Consider the following 23628-nt stretch of genomic DNA (forward strand, 5'->3'; position numbering starts at 1 on the left):
AGGCGCCGGTTAACAAAAATGCACGTTAACGGGCGCCTGCAGCGCCAAATAAGATTTGCCGGATAATTGGTTTGATGCCACTATTTGGCATTGCCAATTCCCTCAAAAAAAATTGGCATTGTCAATACTTGGCAAACCAACAATTGACAATATCAAAAGTTGCCAAAATTTAGCGACTTTTTTTGAGGTTGGCAAGTAAACATGGTAACCAACCAAAGCACTAGCCAATAGTTGGCATTTGCCAAATGTTAGTATGCCAATTTTTGGCATCAAACCAATCATGCTCTAAATCACCTACGTACCCACATTCCGATATGACGCTCTTTGCGGCACATTGCCATTGAAACGCACCGGCAGCGAGCTAGTAAAGATTCCATATTGAGCCGGCCATTTTAGCGGTAGCAACTTACACACGGTTTTGGTTTTGAAAAGAATGTTCCTGACCAATTAGAGGAAACTTCTAAAAGATTCCAACACTGGCTTCTTCTCTTTTGTCGTGTCTTCACTAGGTTTTTTAATCTTCTTTTATCGTTTCATCTCTCTTTTTTACCATTCATATATTAATAATTTTTTTGATTTCATAAAAAAGTACACAACAACAACAACAACAACAAAGCCTTTAGTCCCAAACAAGTTGGGGTAGGCTAGAGGTGAAACCCATAAGATCTCGCAACCAACTCATGACTATGGCACATGGATAGCAAGCTTCCACACACTCCTGTCCATAGCTAGTTCATAAAAAAGTACACAAATGATAAAATTGTTCAAAATCATGTTCTTGTTTTGAATTCTTGGCTGGAATTTTAAAACCAATCCTGTGTTTCAAATATTTTTGATGAATTCATAAATTGTTTGTGTTTACAAAATCATGTTTTGAAAGAGTGTTCAGGATTTTCCAAAATTATTCACAAATTAAAAAATACTTTTTTTGGCAAAAGTGATTCATGTTTTAAAAAAATGTTGGGAATTTCAAAAATTATTCCCATTCACACATTCAAAATTTGTTCTTGTTTTCCATCAAATGTTATTGTTTTTTAAAATTATTTGGGAATTTAAAAAATGATTGTCTTCTCAAATCGATTCAGAATTGCAAAAAATCACATTTCAAAAAATTTGTTCACAATTGAAAATATGTTCATATTTTCAAATTAGTTCAGTATTGTAAAAATTGTTCTCGTTTTCAAAATTTAGTTCACAGTTCAAAACTTCAAAATATGCTCACATTTTCAAAGAAATGTTTGGCAATTTTTAAAAATATTGTCGTTCTAAAAAATTACAAATTCAAAATGTGTTTATGTTAACAATAAAATGTTTAATGTTTGGGAATTTTAAAAAATGTTTGTCTTTTCAAGAAAAATCAATATTGTAAATAACATTCGGGTTTTCAAAATTTTGTTCACAATCCAAAGTATGTTAATCTTTTCAAGGAAATGTGTGGGAATTTCAGAAAATATTCTCATTCTCAAACTTATTAAACAAATTCAAAATGTGTGCATGCTTTCAATAAAATGTCAATGTTTTTAAGGAAAATTGATAATTAAAAAATGTTCATGTTTTCAAATTTGTTTACTACTATTCTTTTACACTTTCAAAATTTTGTTCACAATTTAAAATATATTCATGTTTGCAAGGAGATGTCTGCGGATTTTAAAAAATATTCCCATTCTAAATATCTTTTCACAAATTCAAAATGTGTTTGTGATTACGATTTAATGTTAAAGGTTTTTGAAAAATATTTGGGATTTTTAAAAACATATTTGTGTCTGCAAATATGTTCGGTATTGTACAAAAATCACGTTTCCAAAATTTGTTTACAATTCAAAATTTGTTCATGTTTTCAAAAAATATTCATGTTTTCAAATTAATGTTTGGGAATTTCAAAAAATACTTCAATTCTCAAACTTATTTCACAAATTCAAAATGTGTTGGTGTTTTCAATAAGACTTGAATGTTTTTGAGACATATTTGGGAGTTTTAGAAAATGTTCATCTTATGAAAGTTGTTCAGATTTTGAAAGATGTTCACGTTTTAAAAAAATTGTTAGAAATGCAAAATATTTTCGTGTTTTCCAAAAAGATCCATGTTTTCAAATAATGTTTGGGGAAAAAATCACTTCCACTCTCAAACTTATTTCACAAATATAAAATATGATTGAGCTTTCAATTAAATTTGAATGTTTTGGAAACATATTCGTGATTTTTTTAAATCATATTTTCAAATTTGTTTAGTATTGTAAAAAATGTTCATATTTTCAAAATATTGTTCACAATCCAAAATATGCTCATGTTTTCAAAAAATATTCACGTTTCCAAATATTGTTCCCGAATTCAAAAATTATCTAGGATTGAAAAATATTTTTTAGGTATAAATAAAGGAGAAACAAAAAAGTTGGTTTAGTAACCACATTACTATAGTGTTTTTCTGTCGGCCACATTGCCCGTCCAAGTCGGTACAGTACACTAGAACATGGGAGCAAACCTAGTTGTGATGGGCCGATCCAATTGGCAGGCAGCTTGTGCGAATGGCTGCCTATGAGAATGCATCACATAGGAGCAGTTTGATCGAGTGTACAATGGCTAAATGCGTTTGGGCTTTGCCATCAGTGGAGGTTGCGGAACAGGTCTCCATGACGCAACAAGGGAATGCGAGGGACTGGATTTTTGAGCTCATTGAAAAATTACCCTCTAGTGAAATGACAGAGGCCTTTGTCTCCCTATGGGCTATCTGGCACGCAAGGCGGAAGGTAATTCATGAAAATCTATTCCAAAGTCCATTATCTACTCATTGCTTCATCAGGAGTTTCATGGAAGATCTAGGTGTGGTACAGAGCAAGATGATTAACAAGGTACAAGCAAGACAAGTGGAGACCAATGTCCAGCAATGGATCCCCTCACTGGCCGGCTGGACGAAGGTAAACGTGGACGGAGCCTTGGGAAAACTTGATGACAAGGCTGCCGTTGCAGCTGTAGCACGAAGCTGTGAAGGTGGATTCTTGGGAGCTTCTTCTGTTGTCTTCACAGGAATTTCAGATGCAGAAACCGTTGAAGCTCTTGCGATAAGGGAGGCTCTCTCATTGGCGGACGACTTGCTTACTCGAAGAGTTAAGGTGGCTTCTGATTGCCTTAGGGTGATCAATACTATGAATGAGGACTCCAAACCAGTATATTATCACATCACACAGGAGATTAAGGCCAGAGGTGCGCAGTTGGATGGCTTTGTTTTTTGTCACGAGAAACGCAGTTCAAACTTTGAAGCTCACAGGCTTGCTCGATCATCACTTAGGTACAATGTTGGCCGGTTTGTTTGGCTACTAGATCCACCTGAGGGCTTATGTATCCCTATAACTCTTGTGATATAATGTCTGGAGGGGTACTTTACCTTCCTAAAAAAATCACATAGGAGCTGCACATACGCTCCAGGTGTCCTATTTTTCTTTTTTCTGTTTTTTTGGACCGATTTGCTTGGTTTTATTTGGGTTTTTGTTTTTGTTTTTCCCTTCCTTTTTCCTTTTTTTATCAAATGCACGAAGCTTTTTCAAATTCATTTTTATTTGGTTTTTGGTTGGTTCAATTCAAAAAGCCTGTTCAACCTCATATCACCTAGAACAGGTGAAGGCCTTTTTTAATGAAAGAAAAATTGATTTCACAAACTTTTTCCAAATTCATGAATTTTTCTTAATTTGTGACTTTTTTCCAAAGTTCTGAACTTTTTACAAAACCCCATGATTTTTTTCGAATCCACGAACCTTTGCTTCAAATTGTTGATCTTTTTTTCCAATGCATGTATCATTTCAAATACACGGATTTGTTTAAAAATTTGTGAACTTTTTAAAATCCATGAATTTTTTTCAAAATTGATGAACTTTTTTCAAATTCACAGACTTTTTTTTTCCAAATTTTCAAACTATTTTCCACATTGGCAAACCTTTTGCAACCCATGAACTTTTTTCATCCAAGTTTCTTTTTACAAATTTTTAGATTGATTTTGAAAAAAAAACTCAAATGGTGAATGGTTGGTGATCAATTTTGAAAAAATATGTGCGACCTGAAGGAAGAGACGTCCGACCTTGCAGCCCGCGTATTTGGCCCAAGCGACGATGGCGCGTGAGCGCTGGGGGCGAGTTGCCGCACAGGGCGCTAGGGAGGAGCTCTGATCTTAGTTGCAGGGTTTTGTTCCGGTTTTCCTCTACTATTTTTCGGTTTTCACTTTGTGTCTTTGGTTCATTTCATTGGTTTTTTGCATTTATTCACTGGTTTTCTTTGGATTTTTATTTTCATTTTTTTATATTTTCCTCCTTTTTTCAACACATGTCTACTTTTTTCATTATAGATTGTACATTTTTTAAATACTAGGTGAACATTTATTAGGTACACGTTACTCTCAAACAAAATCTAATACACTTTTGATATGTGTTAGGGCTTGATTCCTAGTATCCACCATGTTTTGTGATTGATGTTGCTATGACTTTGCTATGTTTAATGCTTGTTGCTAGTGCCCGAGTGCCATGATTTCATATCTGAATCCTTTACGTTTTCATGAATATATTTGAGGTCTTGATCCTATCTTGCAACTTGTATGCACCCATTACGTGTTATGATCCGCATACTGATACGTCTCCGTCGTATCTACTTTTCCTAACGCTTTCTCTCTTGTTTTGGACTATAATTTGCATGATTTGAATGAAACTAAGCCGAACTGACGCTGTTTTCAGCAGAACTACCATGGTATTATTTTTGTGCAGAAATAGAAGTTCTCGGATTGGAACGAAACTTTGCGAGGATTTTTTATACAATAAAAGAGAATTTCTGGAGCCAAGAACCACCGGAGGGGGGCACCTAGGTGAGCACTGAAGGAAATATGTCCTAGAAGCAATAATAAAGTTATTATTTATTTTCTTATTTCATGATAAATGTTTATTATTCATGCTAGAATTGTATTAACCGGAAACTTAGTACATGTGTGAATACATAGACAAACAGAGTGTCCCTAGTATGCCTCTACTTGACTAGCTCGTTAATCAAATATGATTAAGTTTCCTAGCCATAGACATGTGTTGTCATTTGATGAATGGGATCACATGATTAGAGAATGATGTGATGGACAAGACCTATTCGTTAACTTAGCATTATGATCGTTTCAATTTCATTGCTACTGCTTTCTTCATGACTTATACATGTTCCTCTGACTATGAGATTATGCAACTCCCGAATACCGGAGGAACACTTTGTGTGCTATCAAACGTCACAACGTAACTGGGTGATTATAAAGATGCTCTACAGGTGTCTCTGCAGGTGTTTGTTGAGTTGACATATATCAAGATTAGGATTTGTCACTCCGTGTATCAGAGAGGTATCTCTGGGCCCTCTCGGTAATGCACATCACTATAAGCCTTGCAAGCAATGTGACTAATGAGTTAGTCGCAGGATGATGCATTACGGAACGAGTAAAGAGACTTGCCGATAACGAGATTGAACTAGGTATTGAGATACCGACGATCGAATCTCGAGCAAGTAACATACCGATGACAAAGGGAACAACGTATGTTGTTATGCGGTTTGACCGATAAATACCTTCATAGAATATGTGGGAGCCAATATGAACATCCAGGTTCCGCTATTAGTTATTGACTGGAGACGTGTCTCGGTCATGTCTACATAGTTCTCGAACCCGTAGGGTCCGCACGCTTAACGTTTGGTGACGATCGGTATTATGAGTTTATGTGTTTTGATGTACCGAAGGTAGTTCGGAGTCCTGGATGTGATCACGGACATAACAAGGAGTCTCGAAATGGCGATACATAAAGATTGATATATTGGATGACTATATTCGGACACCGGATGAGTTCGGGGAGTCACCAGATAATTATCGGAGTGCCGGGGGGTTATCGGAACCCCCGGGGGAACTAATGGGCCAACATGGGCCTTGTGTGTGTGAGAGAGAGGAGGGGGCATTAGGGTTGCCCCCCCCCTTGAGAAGTCCGAATTGGACAAGGAGGGGGGGCGGCGCCCCCTCTTTCCCTCCCTCTCTCCCTCTCCTTCCTTTCCCCTTTCCCCCTCCTAGTAGGACTAGGAAAGGGGGAGTCCTACTCCTACTAGGAGGAGGACTCCTCCCCTCCTTGGCGCGCCCAAGGGACCGGCCGGCCTCCCCCCTTGCTCCTTTATATACGGGGGCAGGGGCACCCTAGAACACAACAACACACATTTGTCTTAGCCGTGTGCGGTGCCCCCCTCCACCATAATCCACCTCGTTCATATCGTTGCAGTGCTTAGGCGAAGCCCTGCACCAGTAGCTTCATCATCACCGTCATCACGCCGTCGTGCTGACGAAGCACTCCCTCGACACTAAGCTGGATCAAGAGTTCGTGGGATGTCACCGAGTTGAACGTGTGCAGATCATGGAAGTGTCATACTTTCGGTACTAGGATCGGTCGGATCGTGAAGACGTACGACTATATCAACCACGTTGTCATAACGCTTTCGCTTTCGGTCTACGAGGGTACGTGGACAACACTCTCCCCTCTCGTTGATATGCATCACCATGATAGATCTTGCGTGTGCATAGGAATTTTTTTAAAGTACTACGTTCCCCAACAGTGGCATCAGAGCCAGGTTTATGCGTAGATGTTATATGCATGAGTAAAACACAAGTGAGTTGTGGGCGATAATAGTCATACTGCTTACCATCATGTCATACTTTGATTCGGCGGTATTGTTGGATGAAGCAGCCCGGACCGACATTACGTTACGCTTACGCGAGACTGGTTCTACCAACGTGCTTCGCACACAGGTGGCTGGCGGGTGTCAGTTTCTCCAACTTTAGTTGAATCGAGTGTGGCTACGCCCGGTCCTTGTTAAAGGTTAAAACAACACATACTTGACAAAAAATCGTTGTGGTTTTGATGCGTAGGTAAGAACGATTCTTGCTCAACCCGTAGATGCATGCTGGATAGCGGTCGATGAGTGGAGTAATAGTAGTAGATGCAGGCAGGAGTCGGTCTACTTGTCTCGGACGTGATGCCTATATACATGATCATACCTAGATATTCTCATAACTATGCTCAATTCTGTCAATTGCTCAACAGTAATTCATTCACCCACCGTGAAATACTTATGCTCTTGAGAGAAGCCACTAGTGAAACCTATGGCCCCGGGGTCTATCTTCATCATATTAATCTTCCAACACTTAGTTATTTCCTTTGTTTTTTACTTTGCTTTTATTTTACTTTGCATCTTTATCACAAAAATACCAAAAATATTATCCTATCATATCTATCAGATCTCATTCTCGTAAGTGACCGTGAAGGGATTGACAACCCCTTATCGCGTTGGTTGCGAGGATTTGTTTGTTTTTTGTAGGTACGAGGGACTCATGCGTAGCCTCCTACTGGATTGATACCTTGGTTCTAAAAAACTGAGGGAAATACTTGCGCTACTTTGTTGCATCACCCTTTCCTCTTCAAGGGAAAACCAACGCAGTGTTCAAGAGGTAGCAGTGTGGGAAAGCATGCTTCTATGGTTCAAACTCAGTTAGAACAAGTTGCTGAATCTTAAAGAGAGTAATGACAAGAGGAGGTAGAATGACTCAGGAACCACTTTATCCTAAGGGACACCCGAAAATAATTGAACAAGACTCTCAAAGAGTTAACACTGATGCACATAGTCCTTCTAGAAAGAAAAAGAAGAAGAAAAATGATAGGACTTTGCATGCCTCTAGTGAACCTGAAGTAGAAAAACTTCTTGATAATGATAATTAAGTTTCTATCTCCGATGCTGAAACTCAATCTGGTAGTGAACGCTCACCTTCTGATAATGAAAAAGATAATGATGAGGTTCGGGAAGAGACTCAAACAAATAATAAAGAACCAAACAATGATGTTGAGATAGAACCAGCTGTTGATCTTGATAACCCACAACCCGGGAATAAAAGATATGATAAAAGAGACTTTGTCGCTAGAAAACATGGCAAGGAAAGAGAACCATGGGTTCAAAAACCTACGCCCTTTCCACCTAAGTCAGCTAAAAAGAAAGATGATGAATAATTTGAATGCTTTGCTAAAATGCTGAAGCCAGTCTTTTTGCGTACTCGCCTGACTGATATCTTGAAAATGCCTGCTTATGCAAAGTACATGAAAGACATCATCACCAATAAGAGAAAAATACGGAAAGCTGAAATCTCCACCATGCTTGCTACTTATACCTTTAAAGATGGAGTACCTAAAAAACTTGGAGATCCAGGAATACCAACTATACCTTGCTCCATGAAAAGTAATTATGTGAAAACTGCTCTATGTGATTTAGGAGCTGGTGTTAGTGTTATGCCTTTCTCTTTATATAAAAGACTTGATTTGAATAAACTCACACCTACTGAAATATCTTTGCAAATGGCTGATAAATGAACTGCCATACCTATCAGTATTTGTGAGGATGTGCCCATTGTTGTTGCTAATGTTACTATTTTGACTGACTTTGTTATACTTGAGATGCCCGACGACGACAACATGCTGATTATTCTTGGTAGACCCTTCTTGAACACTGCAGGGGCTGTTATTGATTGCAATAGAAGCAAGGTCACTTTTCATATCAATGGTAATGAGCATACGGTGCACTTTCCGAAAAAACAATTCCATGTGAATGGCATTAATGTTATTGAAAAATCTCCGACAATCACTATTGGAGTTTTCAACTACCTCTACCTACTGTTAAAAAGAAATATGAAATGCTTATTATTGGGGAAATTCATATCCCCATTGCGGTAACTTAGTGGTTTACGGAAGATCTTCGGTTTCATACTAACCGAAAGTGGTTGTTAATAAGACTTGATTAACCTTATTAATGGATCATTTTTAGAGGCATGAAGTTGATGAATTTAGTGAGCACTACCTTCTGTCCCTAACTTTTGTTTTCTATTTTTATTAGTTAAATAAAATAAAATGACATGTTTTGTATGTTTTATGAATTTCCCGTGCAATAAAAATGACCCAAAAATAGAAGTTCTCAAAATACTCTGAAAATTTAATACGATTTTTTTCTGATTATTTTAGAATTTCTGGTGCAAATAACATCAGAGGGAGGTGCACCAGGTGGGCACAACCCACCTGGGCGCACCAGGACCCCCAGGCGCGCCCTGGTGGGTTGTGGTCCCCACGTGGGCCCCCTCACTTATCTCTTCATCCCACATCACCACGTACTCCAGAAAAAAAGTCACAATTGCTCTCTCTTTCGTGTTCTTGCTCTCAAACCCGCGTATTTTGATCTCTTTGCTCGAAGCTCCGTTTCCGAAACTGTTTTGGGGGATTGTTACTTGGTATGTGACTCCTCTGTTTGTCCAATTAGTTTTTGCTTAGTGGTTTATATTTTGAATAATTAGCTATTATTGGTGCTGCTGTAGATGAGCTTGCATGTTGAATTCTTAGAGTTCTAAGTGGGTTGAATGCTTGCTATGGCATCTACGCATACCTATTAGTAGTTGCTATCAATCTTGTAAAGTTTTGTTGAGAAAATTTTATGGACTAAAAGTTTCAGAATTTTGTTCATAGAAAAAAAATGAGTATCTTTAGGAAGTTTGCTTCCAAGAAGAACTCCAAGGGAGTTATTGGGGAGTAATTTGACAGTGATCTCCATACCAAGAAGATGGGGACATCCTCCACAACGCTTGATGCACGAGGTAAGGGGGCAGCGCTCAAGCGCCGTGCTCCATGGGCGGGCAAAAGGTTCACGATTTAGCAATAAGTTTTCAAATTTAAAAAGTTCATGAATTTGAAAAAAAAAGGGGGAAAATAGAAAAATGAAGACAAAAAAAGAAAATGAAAAAGAGAAAGAAAAAAAGAAGAAGAAAAAACCCGGTTGGGAAGCTTCCCAAAATTGGAGGGGGCGTTTTGTTTTTTGAGGTGTAAGTGGAGGGGATTCTGAAAAGCAAAACATAGAACTCTTATATGGCTTGGCTCGTTATAATGATGTGAGCGAGGCGGGTGCGGGGTGGGGGGACCTCCTCCTTGACGCCTTAAGCACCAAGGAAGGATGGGAACCGGCGCTCACGTGCACCTCTCATAGGCGAGCCCATTATGGAGGCCAACATTTGATGGAGTGATTTTCCTTGGTTCTCTAGTCGCAGTTGACCAGTCGGGGTTAACCGGTCAATTGTTGATTGTTGACTATTTGAAAAAAGTGATCTTTTTTTTCAAAAACCAGGAATTAGAAAAAATCATTCACACATTCGAAAAAGTTTACGGGTTCAAAAAAAAGTTAAGAAATTTGGGAAAAAAGTTCATAGAAAGGAAAACAGTTTCTAATTTTGAAAGAAGTTCATAGATTTGATTTTTTTTGGAAATTTTGAGAAAAGTTAATTAAAATTAAAATTTATAGTAAATAAAAGGAAAAAGAATAAAGAAAAATAAATAATAAATAAATGAAATAGAAAAATAAATCAATAACCATACAAACCGGTCTAGAAATAAAAAATAAAATAAAATAAAAAACCCGGCTTGAAAGCTTCTGGAATCTTCCCAAATCGGAAAGAGGTCTCTCCCGTTGCACCCCTCAGATGGGCTGGTCCAGGTTCGAACGACTTGCGTAGAAGGCGCCAAATAGAAGTCAGGGGATTTGATGCTTGGTTTGGGAAGAAAGGTTTCTTTTTTGAGGAATAAGTTTTTTAGTTTTCTGAGACAAGAATGTGCCTGGGGCAAAAACTGTGAGGGCTGATCCTTTGGTTATAAGGCCCAGAGCCCACGACATGCCGATTCTATAAGCGGAGAAGAAAATGATAAGACGGCTAAACGCCAAATCCTATTCGGCGCCTTAAGCGCCGAATATAGTGCATTTTGTACAGGGCGCATACCCCCCTCGTACGCTTTGGTTTGATAACGGGCCGGCCCATCCCACGTCCGCCTATTCTTTTTTTTTCTGTTTCTATAGACTGCAAAAAGGGCGCGCGCAAGGCAGGATTCGAATCCGCGACGTATGTCTTAAAGTACGATGTCATTACCACCCGACCAATCGACCTCGCATGTTACCATAGTGGGTTGTTCCCTTTTCACCTTCTTCTTCTTTCTTCGTATTTTTCTCTCTGTTCCTTTTTTCTTTCTTTTTCCAAATCCGTGAAAACAATTGCGAAAGAAATTCGTGAACATTTTTTCTTGCAAGTTGATGAACTTTTTTCAAATTCGTGAACTTTTTTCTTGAAAGTTGATGAACTTTTTTCGAAATCGATGATCTTTTTTCAAATTCATGAACTTTTTTCTTGAAAGTTGATGAACTTTTTTCAAATTCGTGAACTTTTTTCTTTAAAGTAGATGAACTTTTTTCAAAATCGATGAACTTTTTTTTCCAAATTGCTGAACTTTATTCAAAATTTATGAACTGTTTTCAAATTCGATTAATTTTTTACAAAATTTTGTGATTTTTTTCCAAAATCGATGAACTTTTTTGAAATTCGTGAACTTTTTTTTTAAGTTTGATGTTTTGTTTTTGAAAATCAGTGAACTTTTTAGAATTCGTGAGCATTTTATTTTTAAATTATGTTTTCTGAGATTCCAAATTTATTTTTTGAAATTTAACCACGAAACGATCGAGTTTTTTTCGCTTCAGCAAACAGAATGATCGAGAAGGGGAAGCGCGCATCGTTCGCGAGCGCGTCGGCACGTTCTTGGGCCGGCCCACATAGCCAGGCGCGCGGGCGCTGGTTTCCTCTACTGGCGCATAAGGCGCCAGCGAGGAGCTCTCCGGCTAAACCTAGATGCCACATCCTATCGCCGCCGCCACCGCCGCCGCCGCCGCCGCTGCAACCGCCACCTTCGATTCGGCGGAATTGGAGGGGAAGACACTTGGATCTGTCTGCTGCAGGTATTGTGCCTTATTTCGCCCGTCTTTTACTTCCTTGTTTATATCATTCATCATCTAATTCGTGATCTCTGTTTTGCAGGAGGAGTGGGGAGAAATAAAATGAAGGCGCGGCAGTTCCTGAATGTGGTGATGCAGAGGTATGGCAGTGTCAGCTCGTATGCGGTGAGTCGCATCAAGCCCGAGGAGCACCTCTTCTACAGATCCACCGCAGAAGCACGGGCAGCAGCAAAATCTAAGTTTAATATGGAGTGGCCATCATCAGCCGTGGCGCCACCATGGATGGAGAGCATCTCGCGGATGCCTCCGCCCAGGCTCGGATTCGAACGGTCCATCTCAGACGACAAAAGACTGGATTTTCTGCCCTTCTATGAACGAAGCATCGGTGGTGCTAGCAAGATCCTCTGCGTGGACGCCGAGGGGCACACCGTCCTATACGACATGGACGCCGGCTCCCTCCAGCTAATTCCCTGCCTCAACAGTCCTAAGGGGAGCAGGCCCATCGGCTTCTCCGCCACTAATGCCGAAGCCTCCGACCCCGAGCGTGCTGATGCCTTCTACGTCATGGGAAGGTACCGTGTCAGCCGCAGTCCCTGCAACTTCGAGGCACTCATGTACAGCGACCCTTCCAATGGCGGGAGGTTGAAAGGCTGGCATTGGCACCGGCTACCGCCACCACCTGTCGCTGATGACAATTACAATGTCATTTGCCATGCGCTGCTTGCCATTGACGGCCACTCGATTCTTGTTGTCTCCTCTGGAGAACAAAGCTACTGCTTCAACACGACCAGTCGCAAGTGGTTTAAGGCCGGCTCCTGGACACTGCCATTCTTCGGTCGTGCTGTGCATGTACCAGAGCTCGACAACCTCTTGTTTGGCATTGACAATGATGAACACCACTTTTGTGCAATGGATATCTCCCCTCTACGCTCGGACAGTGGCCCGCCTTTGGCGTACAGTTGGCCACACCTTGACGAACTGCCTGAGGACTGGAGGATGCTAGACTGCAGCTTTGTGTACTTGGGAGCTGGCAAGTTTTGCATTACCAAGGTCTTTGAGTTTGGTTTCAACAAACGCACTGGCAACCCGACTGACACAGGTGCTGTCATGTCTGGCGTGGAGGTAGTGCGCCACAAGAAGTCTGGACTCGTTATGGTCAACCATAGGTCCAAATTCTACAAGTTCATCATGGATGACATCCAGTGTGTCTTGTAAGGGTAACTCACTAGTGAAAGGGGAGCAAATAAACTGGTATGTCCTAGAGGATTGGAACTGTGTGTCTTCCCCTTTCCATTCCATATGTATTTACTATTTAGTACTGTAGTTACAACTTCAGCTATGTTAGTTTTTGGGTAGTAGTGCTCATTTCCTTTCAGTATGTTGTATCACTATATTTGCGCCGTTGCTGTATACATAGCTTCTTAGGTGATTTTATTTTATTAGATGGACTAGAATCTTGATGAAATTATGATATGGTTCAACTGGTAAAAGCCTGAATGGTTTGAAAAGCTGGAATGTTCATATAATGTATAGTGGAATTAGTGATTATGCAAATTATCGGATAGAAACACCATTTGGTGCAGCAATGTTGTATCTTAGAGCTGGATTTTCAAGACGGGTGCTAAAAGTGGGCAAAGCTCTACTATTAGAGGGGAGTCTGCGGTCGTCGCGATGGTTCCACCCCCTTTCCTACACCACAATCCATCCACACCACACAGCAGTATAAAGAAAATTACAGAAAGAAAACCTAGAAAATACAAGCTGGTTGGAACCCATGAAATTACAGAAAGAAAACCGAGAAAATACAACTCGGTTGGAACACATGAACCCAACACATGGCTCCACTCCCCATACATCTGTTCACTCCTTATAACCCCTTGGCACCGCCATGATCGCATCACTTGATGCGCCGCTACTGGGTCGTCGTTCTCCGCAAATGTATGCAGTTCTCCGTGCAGGTCAGGATCCATCCCGATCACTCCCAATGTTACAGCGTTGGTAACATTTTGATTTTTGGGAGGATTGCGTCTGTTTGGTGCTGGGGTTAGGGTTGTGGACTTGTGGACATAGGTGTTTGGGGCCAGCCAGCTAGGGTTTGAAATCTATGCCAAGTATGTTTGACATGTTAACTGTTTGATCTTTGCCAAGTCCTGATCATGACATTTATGCCATTTACTCTATCCTCTGATGTGTATGTCATATATTTCTGTCATGTTTGATCTTTGCCAAGTTTTGAAAACAATGATGCTTAATTACCAGACCACTTTTAATCTGAAAATAGAGTACATTCAGTTTGGAAACATAGTATATTCAGCCTAGAAACAGAGTACATTCAGTCTGAACTTTGCTTTTCCAAGTGAAGAACAGCAACTGACATGTCAAGTGCTTCAGCCTTTTTCTTTATGTGAAAATTAAGGACAGGATTAGCATGCTTCAGTAGAGGATCTTGCTGCTGCTTTTTCTCCATTAGCCAGATCTCTTCGTCGGAGCACTCATTAACGACATGTATGCAGTAATGCAGATTATCAACTCACAACTGAATTACCTCTTGTTTCATCTTTATATTTAGCCTTTCCCTTTCTACATAGAAAGTTGCTGCTTTTCCAACGTTTTGATTGGACACTTGGTTGTAGCTTAGCCATCAGATTTGTCTAAGCCAATTACAATATCCTGAGTGCAGGACACCACTAGCTTGAGCTCTGCTGGTGTGCGATGACAGCAGTGGTGCTTGTGGACGGAGAAATGGCAGCAGGAGAAACCTCCAGCGCCAGTTCCCACATATTCCAAAGGATCCGTGCATCCACCTAGCTAACCTGGCACCCCTCCTGCCACGCGGGCAAAGCAGCCTGCTAAAACTGCTCTAATCTGGTTTAGGGGGCTGTTTAAATTGTATTGAAAAGGTTAGGGGATCAAGAAACTGGTTTTCGACTTCAGGGGGTGGGGTGGCCGGTTTGTGCAACAATGCAACCCCAGGGGGTTATGTGGACTTCTTTCGCTCGGCTCAGGGAAGAGCGCACGCATCGGCGCATCGCGCTGTCACATTGGCTCAGGGCAGCAAACGCCACGCTGCCGCACTTCGCACCACTGCCTGCTGCTCTTGAGCCTGGACGCTTCCATTGCTCCACTTCTTGCACGCACACATCGTCTCATGTTAGCGCTTGCGTTGTGGCACCAAGCTCCAATAAGGGGCTGCAAGGTTCTCGGTCTGGGGGCCTTCATCTCGAATTGCAAAGTACGGTCCAGTAAGGATTCTGATGTGTGTCATGCTCGATCTATTGGAGATAACACTTATGCCCAAGATTTTACTGTAAAACTGATGATTAACTCCAGCTGGTTATACTGACAGGCCATCAAACTAACGATACCGACGCCTATTTGATATATGGCAGATGTAAGAGGTTCTGTTAGTGTTCCCTGGTCTTTAGCTTTTATTGCAGTCCGCACCTCTCCAAGAATGAAATTAACTTGTGTGCTTAAATTCTTCTGTAAAGCACTTGCATAAAATTTGTTTGTTCTTAAATTCTTCTGTAAGTCACTTGCATAAAAACAATGTAAGGGGACAAAAATAGGGAAATGTCCCTTTTAGACGAGCCGATTGTTAGCCCTACAACTTCTGCACCTTGAGTGAATCAGGATTCAGGAGGCTTTACTATTAGAGTTTTTATCTATACATCACACATTCACACTACTGCATTCTGGATCTACTTATTCTTCCTTTCCCCTAGGATCCTATTTAGAGCATTCACCTTTTAATTCTAACACAAGGCATTTGTGAGGTCCAGGATGTGTCACAGGAGAACTATACATAATGGTCCTTCAAGACAATCTTGTAGTTTTTGTCTCGTTAGATTTGTGAGCTATTTTACCTATTTAGAGCTATCACTTCTCTGTGAATTAATTTGTTCTGCTTAGTTGTGAAATTGAACATAATTAATAAAATGTATCCAACATGAGACTCTGGATATTGAGACCAGAAGGACCATGTGCTGTTACTTATTCTTTGTGAATATGTACTAAATTTCTATTTTTTGCAGATATGGGTTGCATATGTTCAGTGGAATGGATATGTGTGCCAATGCGCATATTTGTAAATTTCTGTTCTTTCCAGCTTTGGAACATAAATGTTTAGTCGAATGGATATTAAGGAAGATACAGGCATACAGCAGAGGAGGAGCTCGCTTCTCCATGCCCTTCCAACTGGAGGTTAGTTCTCCACTTTTCTCCATTATTCCTCGTTCAAGTTCTCAGTCATTGAAGTGTAATACATTCTGGCTTCTAGCTGCAACTTCATGGTAGTAGACGCTGAATGTATATGGCATGGATTTAGATTTTAGATTTTATGAACTGATTTAGAGTATGTTGACCCCTCGTGTTCTGAAGCCTTTTGCTGTATGGTTCTATTTTGAAAGAATTGAAGCAATTGTTCTATGGAGAGAAATACCATTTTCATCCTCAAACAACAGACGACATCATTAAGTTTCTTATTCACCAATCGAAATATGTGTTAGTAATGTTAAATGTGTATAGTCTCTGTTTGGTATATCCCCATTGTATAAGGGGTTTCCTGCACTTTGTCACACATGTATATGTAATGGCCTCTGGCCTTCAGTAAAGATTAGTTGCTCATTCCTAACATGGTATCAGATGCTTAGGTTCCCCTTGCTCTCCCGCACGCTGCAACTCCGTGCTCTTCTGCTCGATTCTGGCCGCCGCCGTCGCTCTCATCCCGTCCGGATCCGCCGCTCCGGCTGTCCCGTTCAGCCTCGTCTCCGGCTGCTCGAGTCCGTCGCTGGCCGGACCCGGCGCCCTGCGCCCGGAGCTCTCCTTCTCCGGCCGGCTGACCTCGTCTCTGGATCCGGGTGCCCTCTACGCCGCCGGCGCTCTCGGCTCTCTTCGTCCGTCGCTCGTGGGTCGCTGCTGTGCGTGGCTGCCTGCGTCAGGTAGCTCGCTCGCGCGCCCCTGCTTCGGATCGAGGGCGGGCCCGACGCGCCCCTGCTTTCGATCGGGAGAGCGGCCTCCCGATCCCGCGCGCCCCTGCTTCCGATCGAGAGGCGCCCTCCCCCGCGCGTCCCTGACTCCGCTCGAGCGGGGCCTGGCCGCCTGCCCGCCCTTACTTCTGATTGAGCGGGGCTAGGCTGCCTTCCTTCAGATCGAGCGCAGGCGCCCCTCCTTCAGATCGAGCGCGCCTGCTTCGCTCCAGCCCGATCTGAATCGGCTGTCTTCCTTGCGTTGACCAAAAAAAAGGCGAGACTGAGCTGAGCAAGCACAAGAAGATCTCGTTATGTCTTCTTCGGGCTATGTTGCTGTTCCTCGGTGTTCGGTGATCTTCGATGGCACCAACTACGCTGAGTTTGTGGGGTTCATGCGCATCCTATGCGTGGTCTTCTGTGGGGTGTTCTTTCTGGCGAGGTCCCCTGTCCGCCATGCCCTGTTGCACCCGTGACCCCGGTGCCGCCGGTACTTGCTGCTGAGGCTTCTCAGGCTGACCGGGATGCCGCCAAGGCCCTTGATGATGCGGCAGTTGATGCTTATGATCAGCAGGTATCTGCTTACTCCGATGCTCTCTCGGTGTACCGCGATGATCTGTCTGCTTATACTCAGTGGTGCAATGACGATGCTCGTGCTGCTGCTGTTCTCACTGCGAGTGTCCTTCCTCAGTTTGCTTCAGAGTTCATGGGACTTGGCACAGTTGCAGCAATGTGGTCTTATCTTTGTCAGCGCTATCAGCCCTCTGGTGATGCTCTCTACCTATCTGTGGTGCGTCAGGAGCACGCCCTCCAGCAAGGTGATTCCTCCGTTGATGTGTTCTATTCACAGTGCTCTGCCATCTGGCGTCAGCTTGACTCGCTTCGCACAGTTGTTTGTGGCACCTGTCGTTGCTGTCAGACCACTCGGTCTGATCTGGAGTTTCAGCGGGTCCATAAGTTCTTATCTCGTCTCCGCTTTGAATTTGAGCCCAGACGTGCTCACTTGCTTGCTCGTGGTCGTGTTCCCATCTCGGAGGTGCTTGCCGAGCTTCGTGCTGAGGAGACCCGTCTTCGCTCTGCTGGTTTGCTGGTGGTCCCGTCTGTGTTGGCTGCTCGGGCTCCTGTGTCGTCTGCTCGGCTCACCGCTCCACCGCTCCTGCCCACACCTGCAGGGGGGTGGGTCGCCCTCCTTACACTGAGAGGGGGTCGCGTCGTGACACTTTCTGTGGCTACTGCTCTCGGCCAGGTCATCCTGAGTCTGATTGCCGTGAGAAGAATCGTGACCAGAGGCGCTCCTCTTCCAGTGGGACTCCTAGATCTTCCCCGACTCTGTCACTCACTGACCAGGACATTGTGAGGCTCAAGCGTCTCTTGGCTTCCTCAGGCTCTTCGTCGACCGGTTCCGCTGCTGCTGTGACTGCATCCGCTTCTCCACCACCGCGGGCATCTACACAGTCAGGTACATCTTCGTGGGTTTTGGATTTTGGAGCCTCCTTTCACCTGTCTTCTGATTTTTCTGTGTTGTCTTCTCTTCGACCTCTTGATTCGCCTGTCAATGTTCTTACTGCCGATGGCACACCACTTCTTGTTGCTGGTCGTGGTCTTCTTTCCACTCCATATTTTTCTGTTCCTAGTGTTTCACATGTTCCTCGCCTTACAATGAATCTTTTTTTCGCTGCCCAACTTACTGATTCGGGTTGTCGGGTCATTCTTGATACCGGCTCTTGCTCCATTCAGGATCGTCGCACCAAGACTTTGGTTGGTGCTGGCCCCCGGCGCCGTGAGGCAGAGGGCCTTTGGGAGGTTGACTGGCTTTGTGTTCCTTTCGCTGCCACCACTTCTGCCAGCTCCCATGCTCTTGCTGCTTCTTCGTCTGCGTCTTTTCAGCAGTGGTATCATCGTCTTGGTCACATTTGTGGCTCTCGCTTGTCTTCTTTAGTTCGTCAGGGCCTCTTAGGGTCTGTATCTGGAGATGTCTCCTTACATTGTAATGGTTGCAGACTTGGCAAACAAACTCAGTTACCTTATCCTACTAGCGAGTCTGTATCTCAGCGTCCTTTTGACTTAGTTCATTCTGATGTCTGGGGTCCTGCTCCCTTTGATTCGAAAGGTGGTCATCGCTACTATGTTTTGTTTATTGATGATTTCTCTCGCTACACTTGGCTCTACTTCATGAAATCTCGTAGCGAGGTTCTCTCTATATACAAACGTTTTGCTGCCATGGTTCACACCCAGTTTTCCACGCCCATTCATATCTTTCGTGCTGACTCTGCTGGAGAGTATATCTCTCAGCTGTTGCGTGGTTTTCTTGCGGAACAGGGCACTCTTGCCCAATTCTCATGTCCTGGTGCTCATGCTCAGAATGGCGTTGCCGAACGTAAGCATCGTCATCTGCTCGAGACAGCTCGTGCATTGATGATTGCCGCTTCTCTTCCACCTCACTTTTGGGCTGAGGCTGTTTCTGCATCCACCTATCTCATCAACATTCAGCCATCGACTGCTCTGCAGGGTGGTATTTCTATGGAGTGTCTCACTGATCGCTCTCCTGACTACTCTGCTCTTCGCATGTTTGGATGTGTGTGCTATGTTCTCCTTGCTCCGCGAGAACGCACCAAACTGACTGCTCAGTCGGTTAAGTGTGTTTTCCTTGGTTACAGTGATGAGCACAAGGGCTATCGCTGTTGGGACCCTGTTGGTCGCCGCTTACGCATCTCGCGTGATGTGACCTTTGACGAGTCTCGCTCTTACTACCCACGTCCTTCTTCCTCGAGCTTCTCTGTGGATGATATTTCTTTTCTTCTTCTTCCCGCTACACCCTGCTATGTGCCTCATGTTTCACCTCCTCTTGCACCTCTCCTTTCTTCTCCTTCACCACCGACCCCATCTTCCCCATCCTCCTCCTCCACATCTCCACCACCATCTCCCGTTCGTCAACCTCTCTCACCGTTCCCTCTCCACTATACCCGTCGCCCTCGTTCTGAGGATGCTTTTCCTGACGCGCCTTCCACCTCTGGTGCTCCCCTTTTCACGCCTCCCCCGGTTCATAACCTCCGTGCTCAGCCTCGTCCCCCGCCTGATCGCTACTCCCCTGATCGGTACGGTCTCTCTGTTCTTGCTGAGCCCACTTCCTATCGGACTGCCATGACTCAGCCTGAATGGCAACTTGCAATGGCCGAAGAGCTTGCTGCCCTTGACCGCTCCGGCACATGGGATTTGGTTCCTCCCACTTCCGGTGTTCGTCCCATCACCTGCAAGTGGGTCTACAAGATTAAGACTCGCTCTGATGGTTCTCTTGAGCGCTACAAAGCTCGTCTTGTGGCCCGTGGTTTCCAACAGGAGCAGGGACGCGATTATGATGAGACTTTTGCTCTTGTGGCCCACATGACCACTGTCCGCACTCTCCTTGCTGTGGCTTCTGTTCTACATTGGTCTATCTCTCAACTTGATGTCCAGAACGCTTTTCTCAATGGCGAGTTGCGTGAGGAGGTCTATATGCAGCCACCACCGGGGTACTATGCCCCTGATGGTATGGTCTGTAGACTTCGGCGCTCCCTCTATGGTCTTAAACAAGCCCCTCGCGCCTGGTTTGAGCGCTTTGCCTCTGTGGTGACTGCCGCTGGTTTCTTGCCCAGTGATCACGATCCCGCGTTGTTTGTTCACACGTCTTCTCGTGGTCGGACTCTTCTCCTTCTCTATGTTGATGACATGATCATCACTGGTGATGACTCTGAGTACATTGCCTTTGTTAAGGCTCGCCTTCGCGACCAGTTTCTCATGACTGATCTTGGTCCACTTCGCTATTTTCTTGGGATTGAGATCTCCTCGACCTCTGATGGCTTCTACATCTCCCAAGAAAAATATATTCAGGATCTTCTTGCTCGCGCTGCTCTCGGTGATGAGCGCACTGCTGTGACTCCTATGGAGCTCAACGTTCAGCTTCGTGCCTCTGATGGTGACCCTCTTCCTAATCCCACTCGCTATCGCCATCTCGTTGGCAGTCTTGTCTATCTTGCTGTTACGCGTCCTGACATCTCCTATCCTGTCCACATCCTGAGTCAGTTTGTTTCCGCCCCCACTTCTGTTCACTATAGTCACCTCCTTCGTGTTCTACGATATCTTCGTGGCACAATCTCTCAGCGCCTTTTCTTTCCTCGCTCCAGCTCTCTTGAGCTCCAGGCCTACTCTGATGCTACCTGGGCTAGTGATCCCTCTGATCGCCGATCGTTGTCTGCTTACTGTGTCTTTCTTGGTGGCTCTCTTATTGCCTGGAAGACAAAGAAGCAGACTGCCATTTCTCGCTCGAGTACAGAGGCTGAGTTGCGAGCCATGGCTATGTTGACAGCTGAGGTGATCTGGTTACGATGGTTACTTGAGGATTTTGGTGTGTCTGCTACTACCTCCACTCCTCTACTGTCCGACAGTACCGATGCTATCAGTATTGCGCGTGACCCGGTGAAGCATGAGCTCACCAAGCACATCGGTGTGGATACCCACTTTGTGCGTGCTGCTGTGCAGGATCAGACCCTTGCTCTTCACTATGTGCCCTCTGAGTTACAGTTAGCTGACTTCTTCACGAAGGCACAGACTCGAGCACAGCATGGGTTTTTCCTCTCCAAACTCAGTGTTGTTGATCCACCATGAGTTTGAGGGGGGGTGTTAAATGTGTATAGTCTCTGTTTGGTATATCCCCATTGTATAAGGGGTTTCCTGCACTTTGTCACACATGTATATGTAATGGCCTCTGGCCCTCAGTAAAGATTAGTTGCTCATTCCTAACAAGTAATAGCACAACTAAAGTTTTTTTTAACATATCATTATAAAAATAAAATTGTTGGCTTGATTATTTTCTATATGCATTCTACGAGGATCATTTCCTGTGAAATTACAAATTAGTTTTACCCCCCGTCCCAAAATAAGTGTCTCAACTTTGTACTAACTTTAGTATAAAATTGTGCTAAGGTTGAGACACTTATTTTGAGACGGAGGGAGTATTTCCTATGGATAATGTTTGCGAAATTTTATCTGGCTAGCTCTTTTTGTTAGGAAATGAAGGGGGAGACTGTTGTATTTCCCCCCTGTAAACCAGCGACATGGAAGGACACCTTTATTACAATTCTGAAGTCTGCTTGCGTGTTAATCGCAGGACACCTAAGTGGATGATATCGACGAGCTCGATGGCCACAATGAGCCCGCTGTTGTCGACTACATGGACGACATCTGTAAGTACTACAAGGCAGCACATGTAACTACATTCTTCCTCTTCAGCATGTCTGTTGAAGCGACACAAAACAGCTTTTCTTTTAATCCTTTCTGAGATGAAATACAAGCACATAGCCTACATCACTTAGTTACTGGCAATGGAATTTACATGTTTGAAGTCTTTTTCAAGTCGGTGTTTAGTTTAGGCTGATGCATAGTGAACAAGAGTAGCATTGAGTAGCACACTTTTGCTTCTAAAGCTAGAGATATGCGTGCTCTGCTTCTCATACAACCATCCAGTACCATTTAGATGTTCTTGCCTCTTCCTGTACACTTCAATACTTCTACAGTGGACGAGTTAGTTTCTTGGTTTCTTTTTCTCCTTTTCGCTGAAGCTACTCAATTTTCCTGGCTAATAGTTGTTTTGAGAATTTAATTGCTTTGAGTTTTTCCATGCGTTGAAATTTTTCTCATGAAAACATTTGATTCGTTTCTTGCGCTTTCCATTTTTGTGTTTTCACCATCAGTTTATTTGATTCTGTTGAATGATCTCAATTGCCTGATGAACTTTTGAAGTTCAGGAGTTATCAAGAGAATGTTATTTTTCTGTATATTGACTTACTTTTACCATTGATTTTGTAAACACAGATTTCTTACCAAAAGATATTCTGCATATGCCCACTAACTGAAGCGAGCTTAGTCAATTTTGACATTATTTATTCCGTAGTGTATTTATTTCTTTCCTGCTGCTTCTCAAGAGGAAGAAGAAAATCTCTGAATTATGTGTTATGAGGGCGGCCTGTTATGTCATTTTATTCTCTTACATGACATCTTCTTAGCAGCTTACTTCTTGAAGTTATATTAGAAATAGGCAACTAGCTTCATTTCTTGTACGACATTTAAGAGTGAGTTGTTTTCTACGTCTGGAAGGAAAGGAAACAATTCCAATGAGACACTTATATAATTCATTTGACTGCTTTTCTTTTCCTCAGGTACTTATTGAACTCTTCATTGCGTGAGCTTCTGAACACACATCTGAAGCTTCTAAGAAGCAAATTCCATACTCTAGCAATGACTTGCTTCTGGTGTTCTGGTGGGAGAAATTCTTCAGAAGCCAAGTTGTGTGATAGGACATAAACCTATATATGCATCCCAAGTTGTGCGATAGGACATGGGTAAACCTATGTATCTCATTTAACTTTTGTTCTTGTGAACTATCATAATGTCCACCTGATGCTTACTATTATGTTTACACACACCACCCTATGCTAACGTGTAGATATAGTACACCAAGGAGCTCAAAAGGGCTTTGGTTTTATCAGTGCTCGGGCTCTGGTCTGACATGCGGCCAAAGTTGAAGAATGGCCACATAAGTCAAGTCGGAGCAAGGAACAAAGGAATTTTCAGTTAACTGGGGGAGCATTTGACATATATCATGTACATGTATCATGTGTGTGTATACACACGTTTAGATGTAATGTGCTTATGTTCTAGGGCAACATTGTATGTGCTTTTTTTTGATATTTCATGTGATGCATCCAACATAGTAAAGATCATCAATGAAGGGAGCACGTGCGCATACAACTCAGTTTCTTCAGTTCAGTAAGATTTATTCATGACGCTGGAGC

The 23628-nt window shown here is 43.0% G+C and overlaps 1 protein-coding gene and 1 pseudogene across 5 annotated transcripts; both read left to right on the forward strand.

The window, feature by feature from the left end:
• Positions 1 to 11634: 11634 nt before the first annotated feature.
• On the forward strand, positions 11635 to 23616 carry LOC125538131 (uncharacterized). 5 transcript variants are annotated; one of them, XR_015617593.1, is made up of 6 exons: positions 11635 to 11837; positions 11917 to 13085; positions 15869 to 16037; positions 21945 to 22020; positions 22993 to 23175; positions 23280 to 23616. XR_015617593.1 is itself a non-coding variant. In XM_048701431.2 (2 exons), exon 2 carries the CDS (start codon positions 11937 to 11939, stop codon positions 13047 to 13049), a length of 1113 nt encoding a protein of 370 aa, XP_048557388.2. In that variant the 5' UTR covers positions 11635 to 11837; positions 11917 to 11936; the 3' UTR covers positions 13050 to 13273. The 5 variants fall into 5 exon arrangements, 1 of the variants encoding a protein (XP_048557388.2); XR_015617595.1 differs by having other exon boundaries at positions 21845 to 22020; positions 22993 to 23616; XR_015617594.1 differs by having other exon boundaries at positions 21945 to 22043; positions 22993 to 23616.
• Positions 17116 to 18118, forward strand: LOC147987202 (uncharacterized; annotated as a pseudogene).
• Positions 23617 to 23628: the final 12 nt, after the last annotated feature.

This window comes from Triticum urartu, chromosome 2A (genome assembly GCF_056163025.1).
Source record: "Triticum urartu cultivar PI428250 chromosome 2A, HENAU_Tu73, whole genome shotgun sequence".
Lineage (NCBI taxonomy): Eukaryota > Viridiplantae > Streptophyta > Magnoliopsida > Poales > Poaceae > Triticum > Triticum urartu.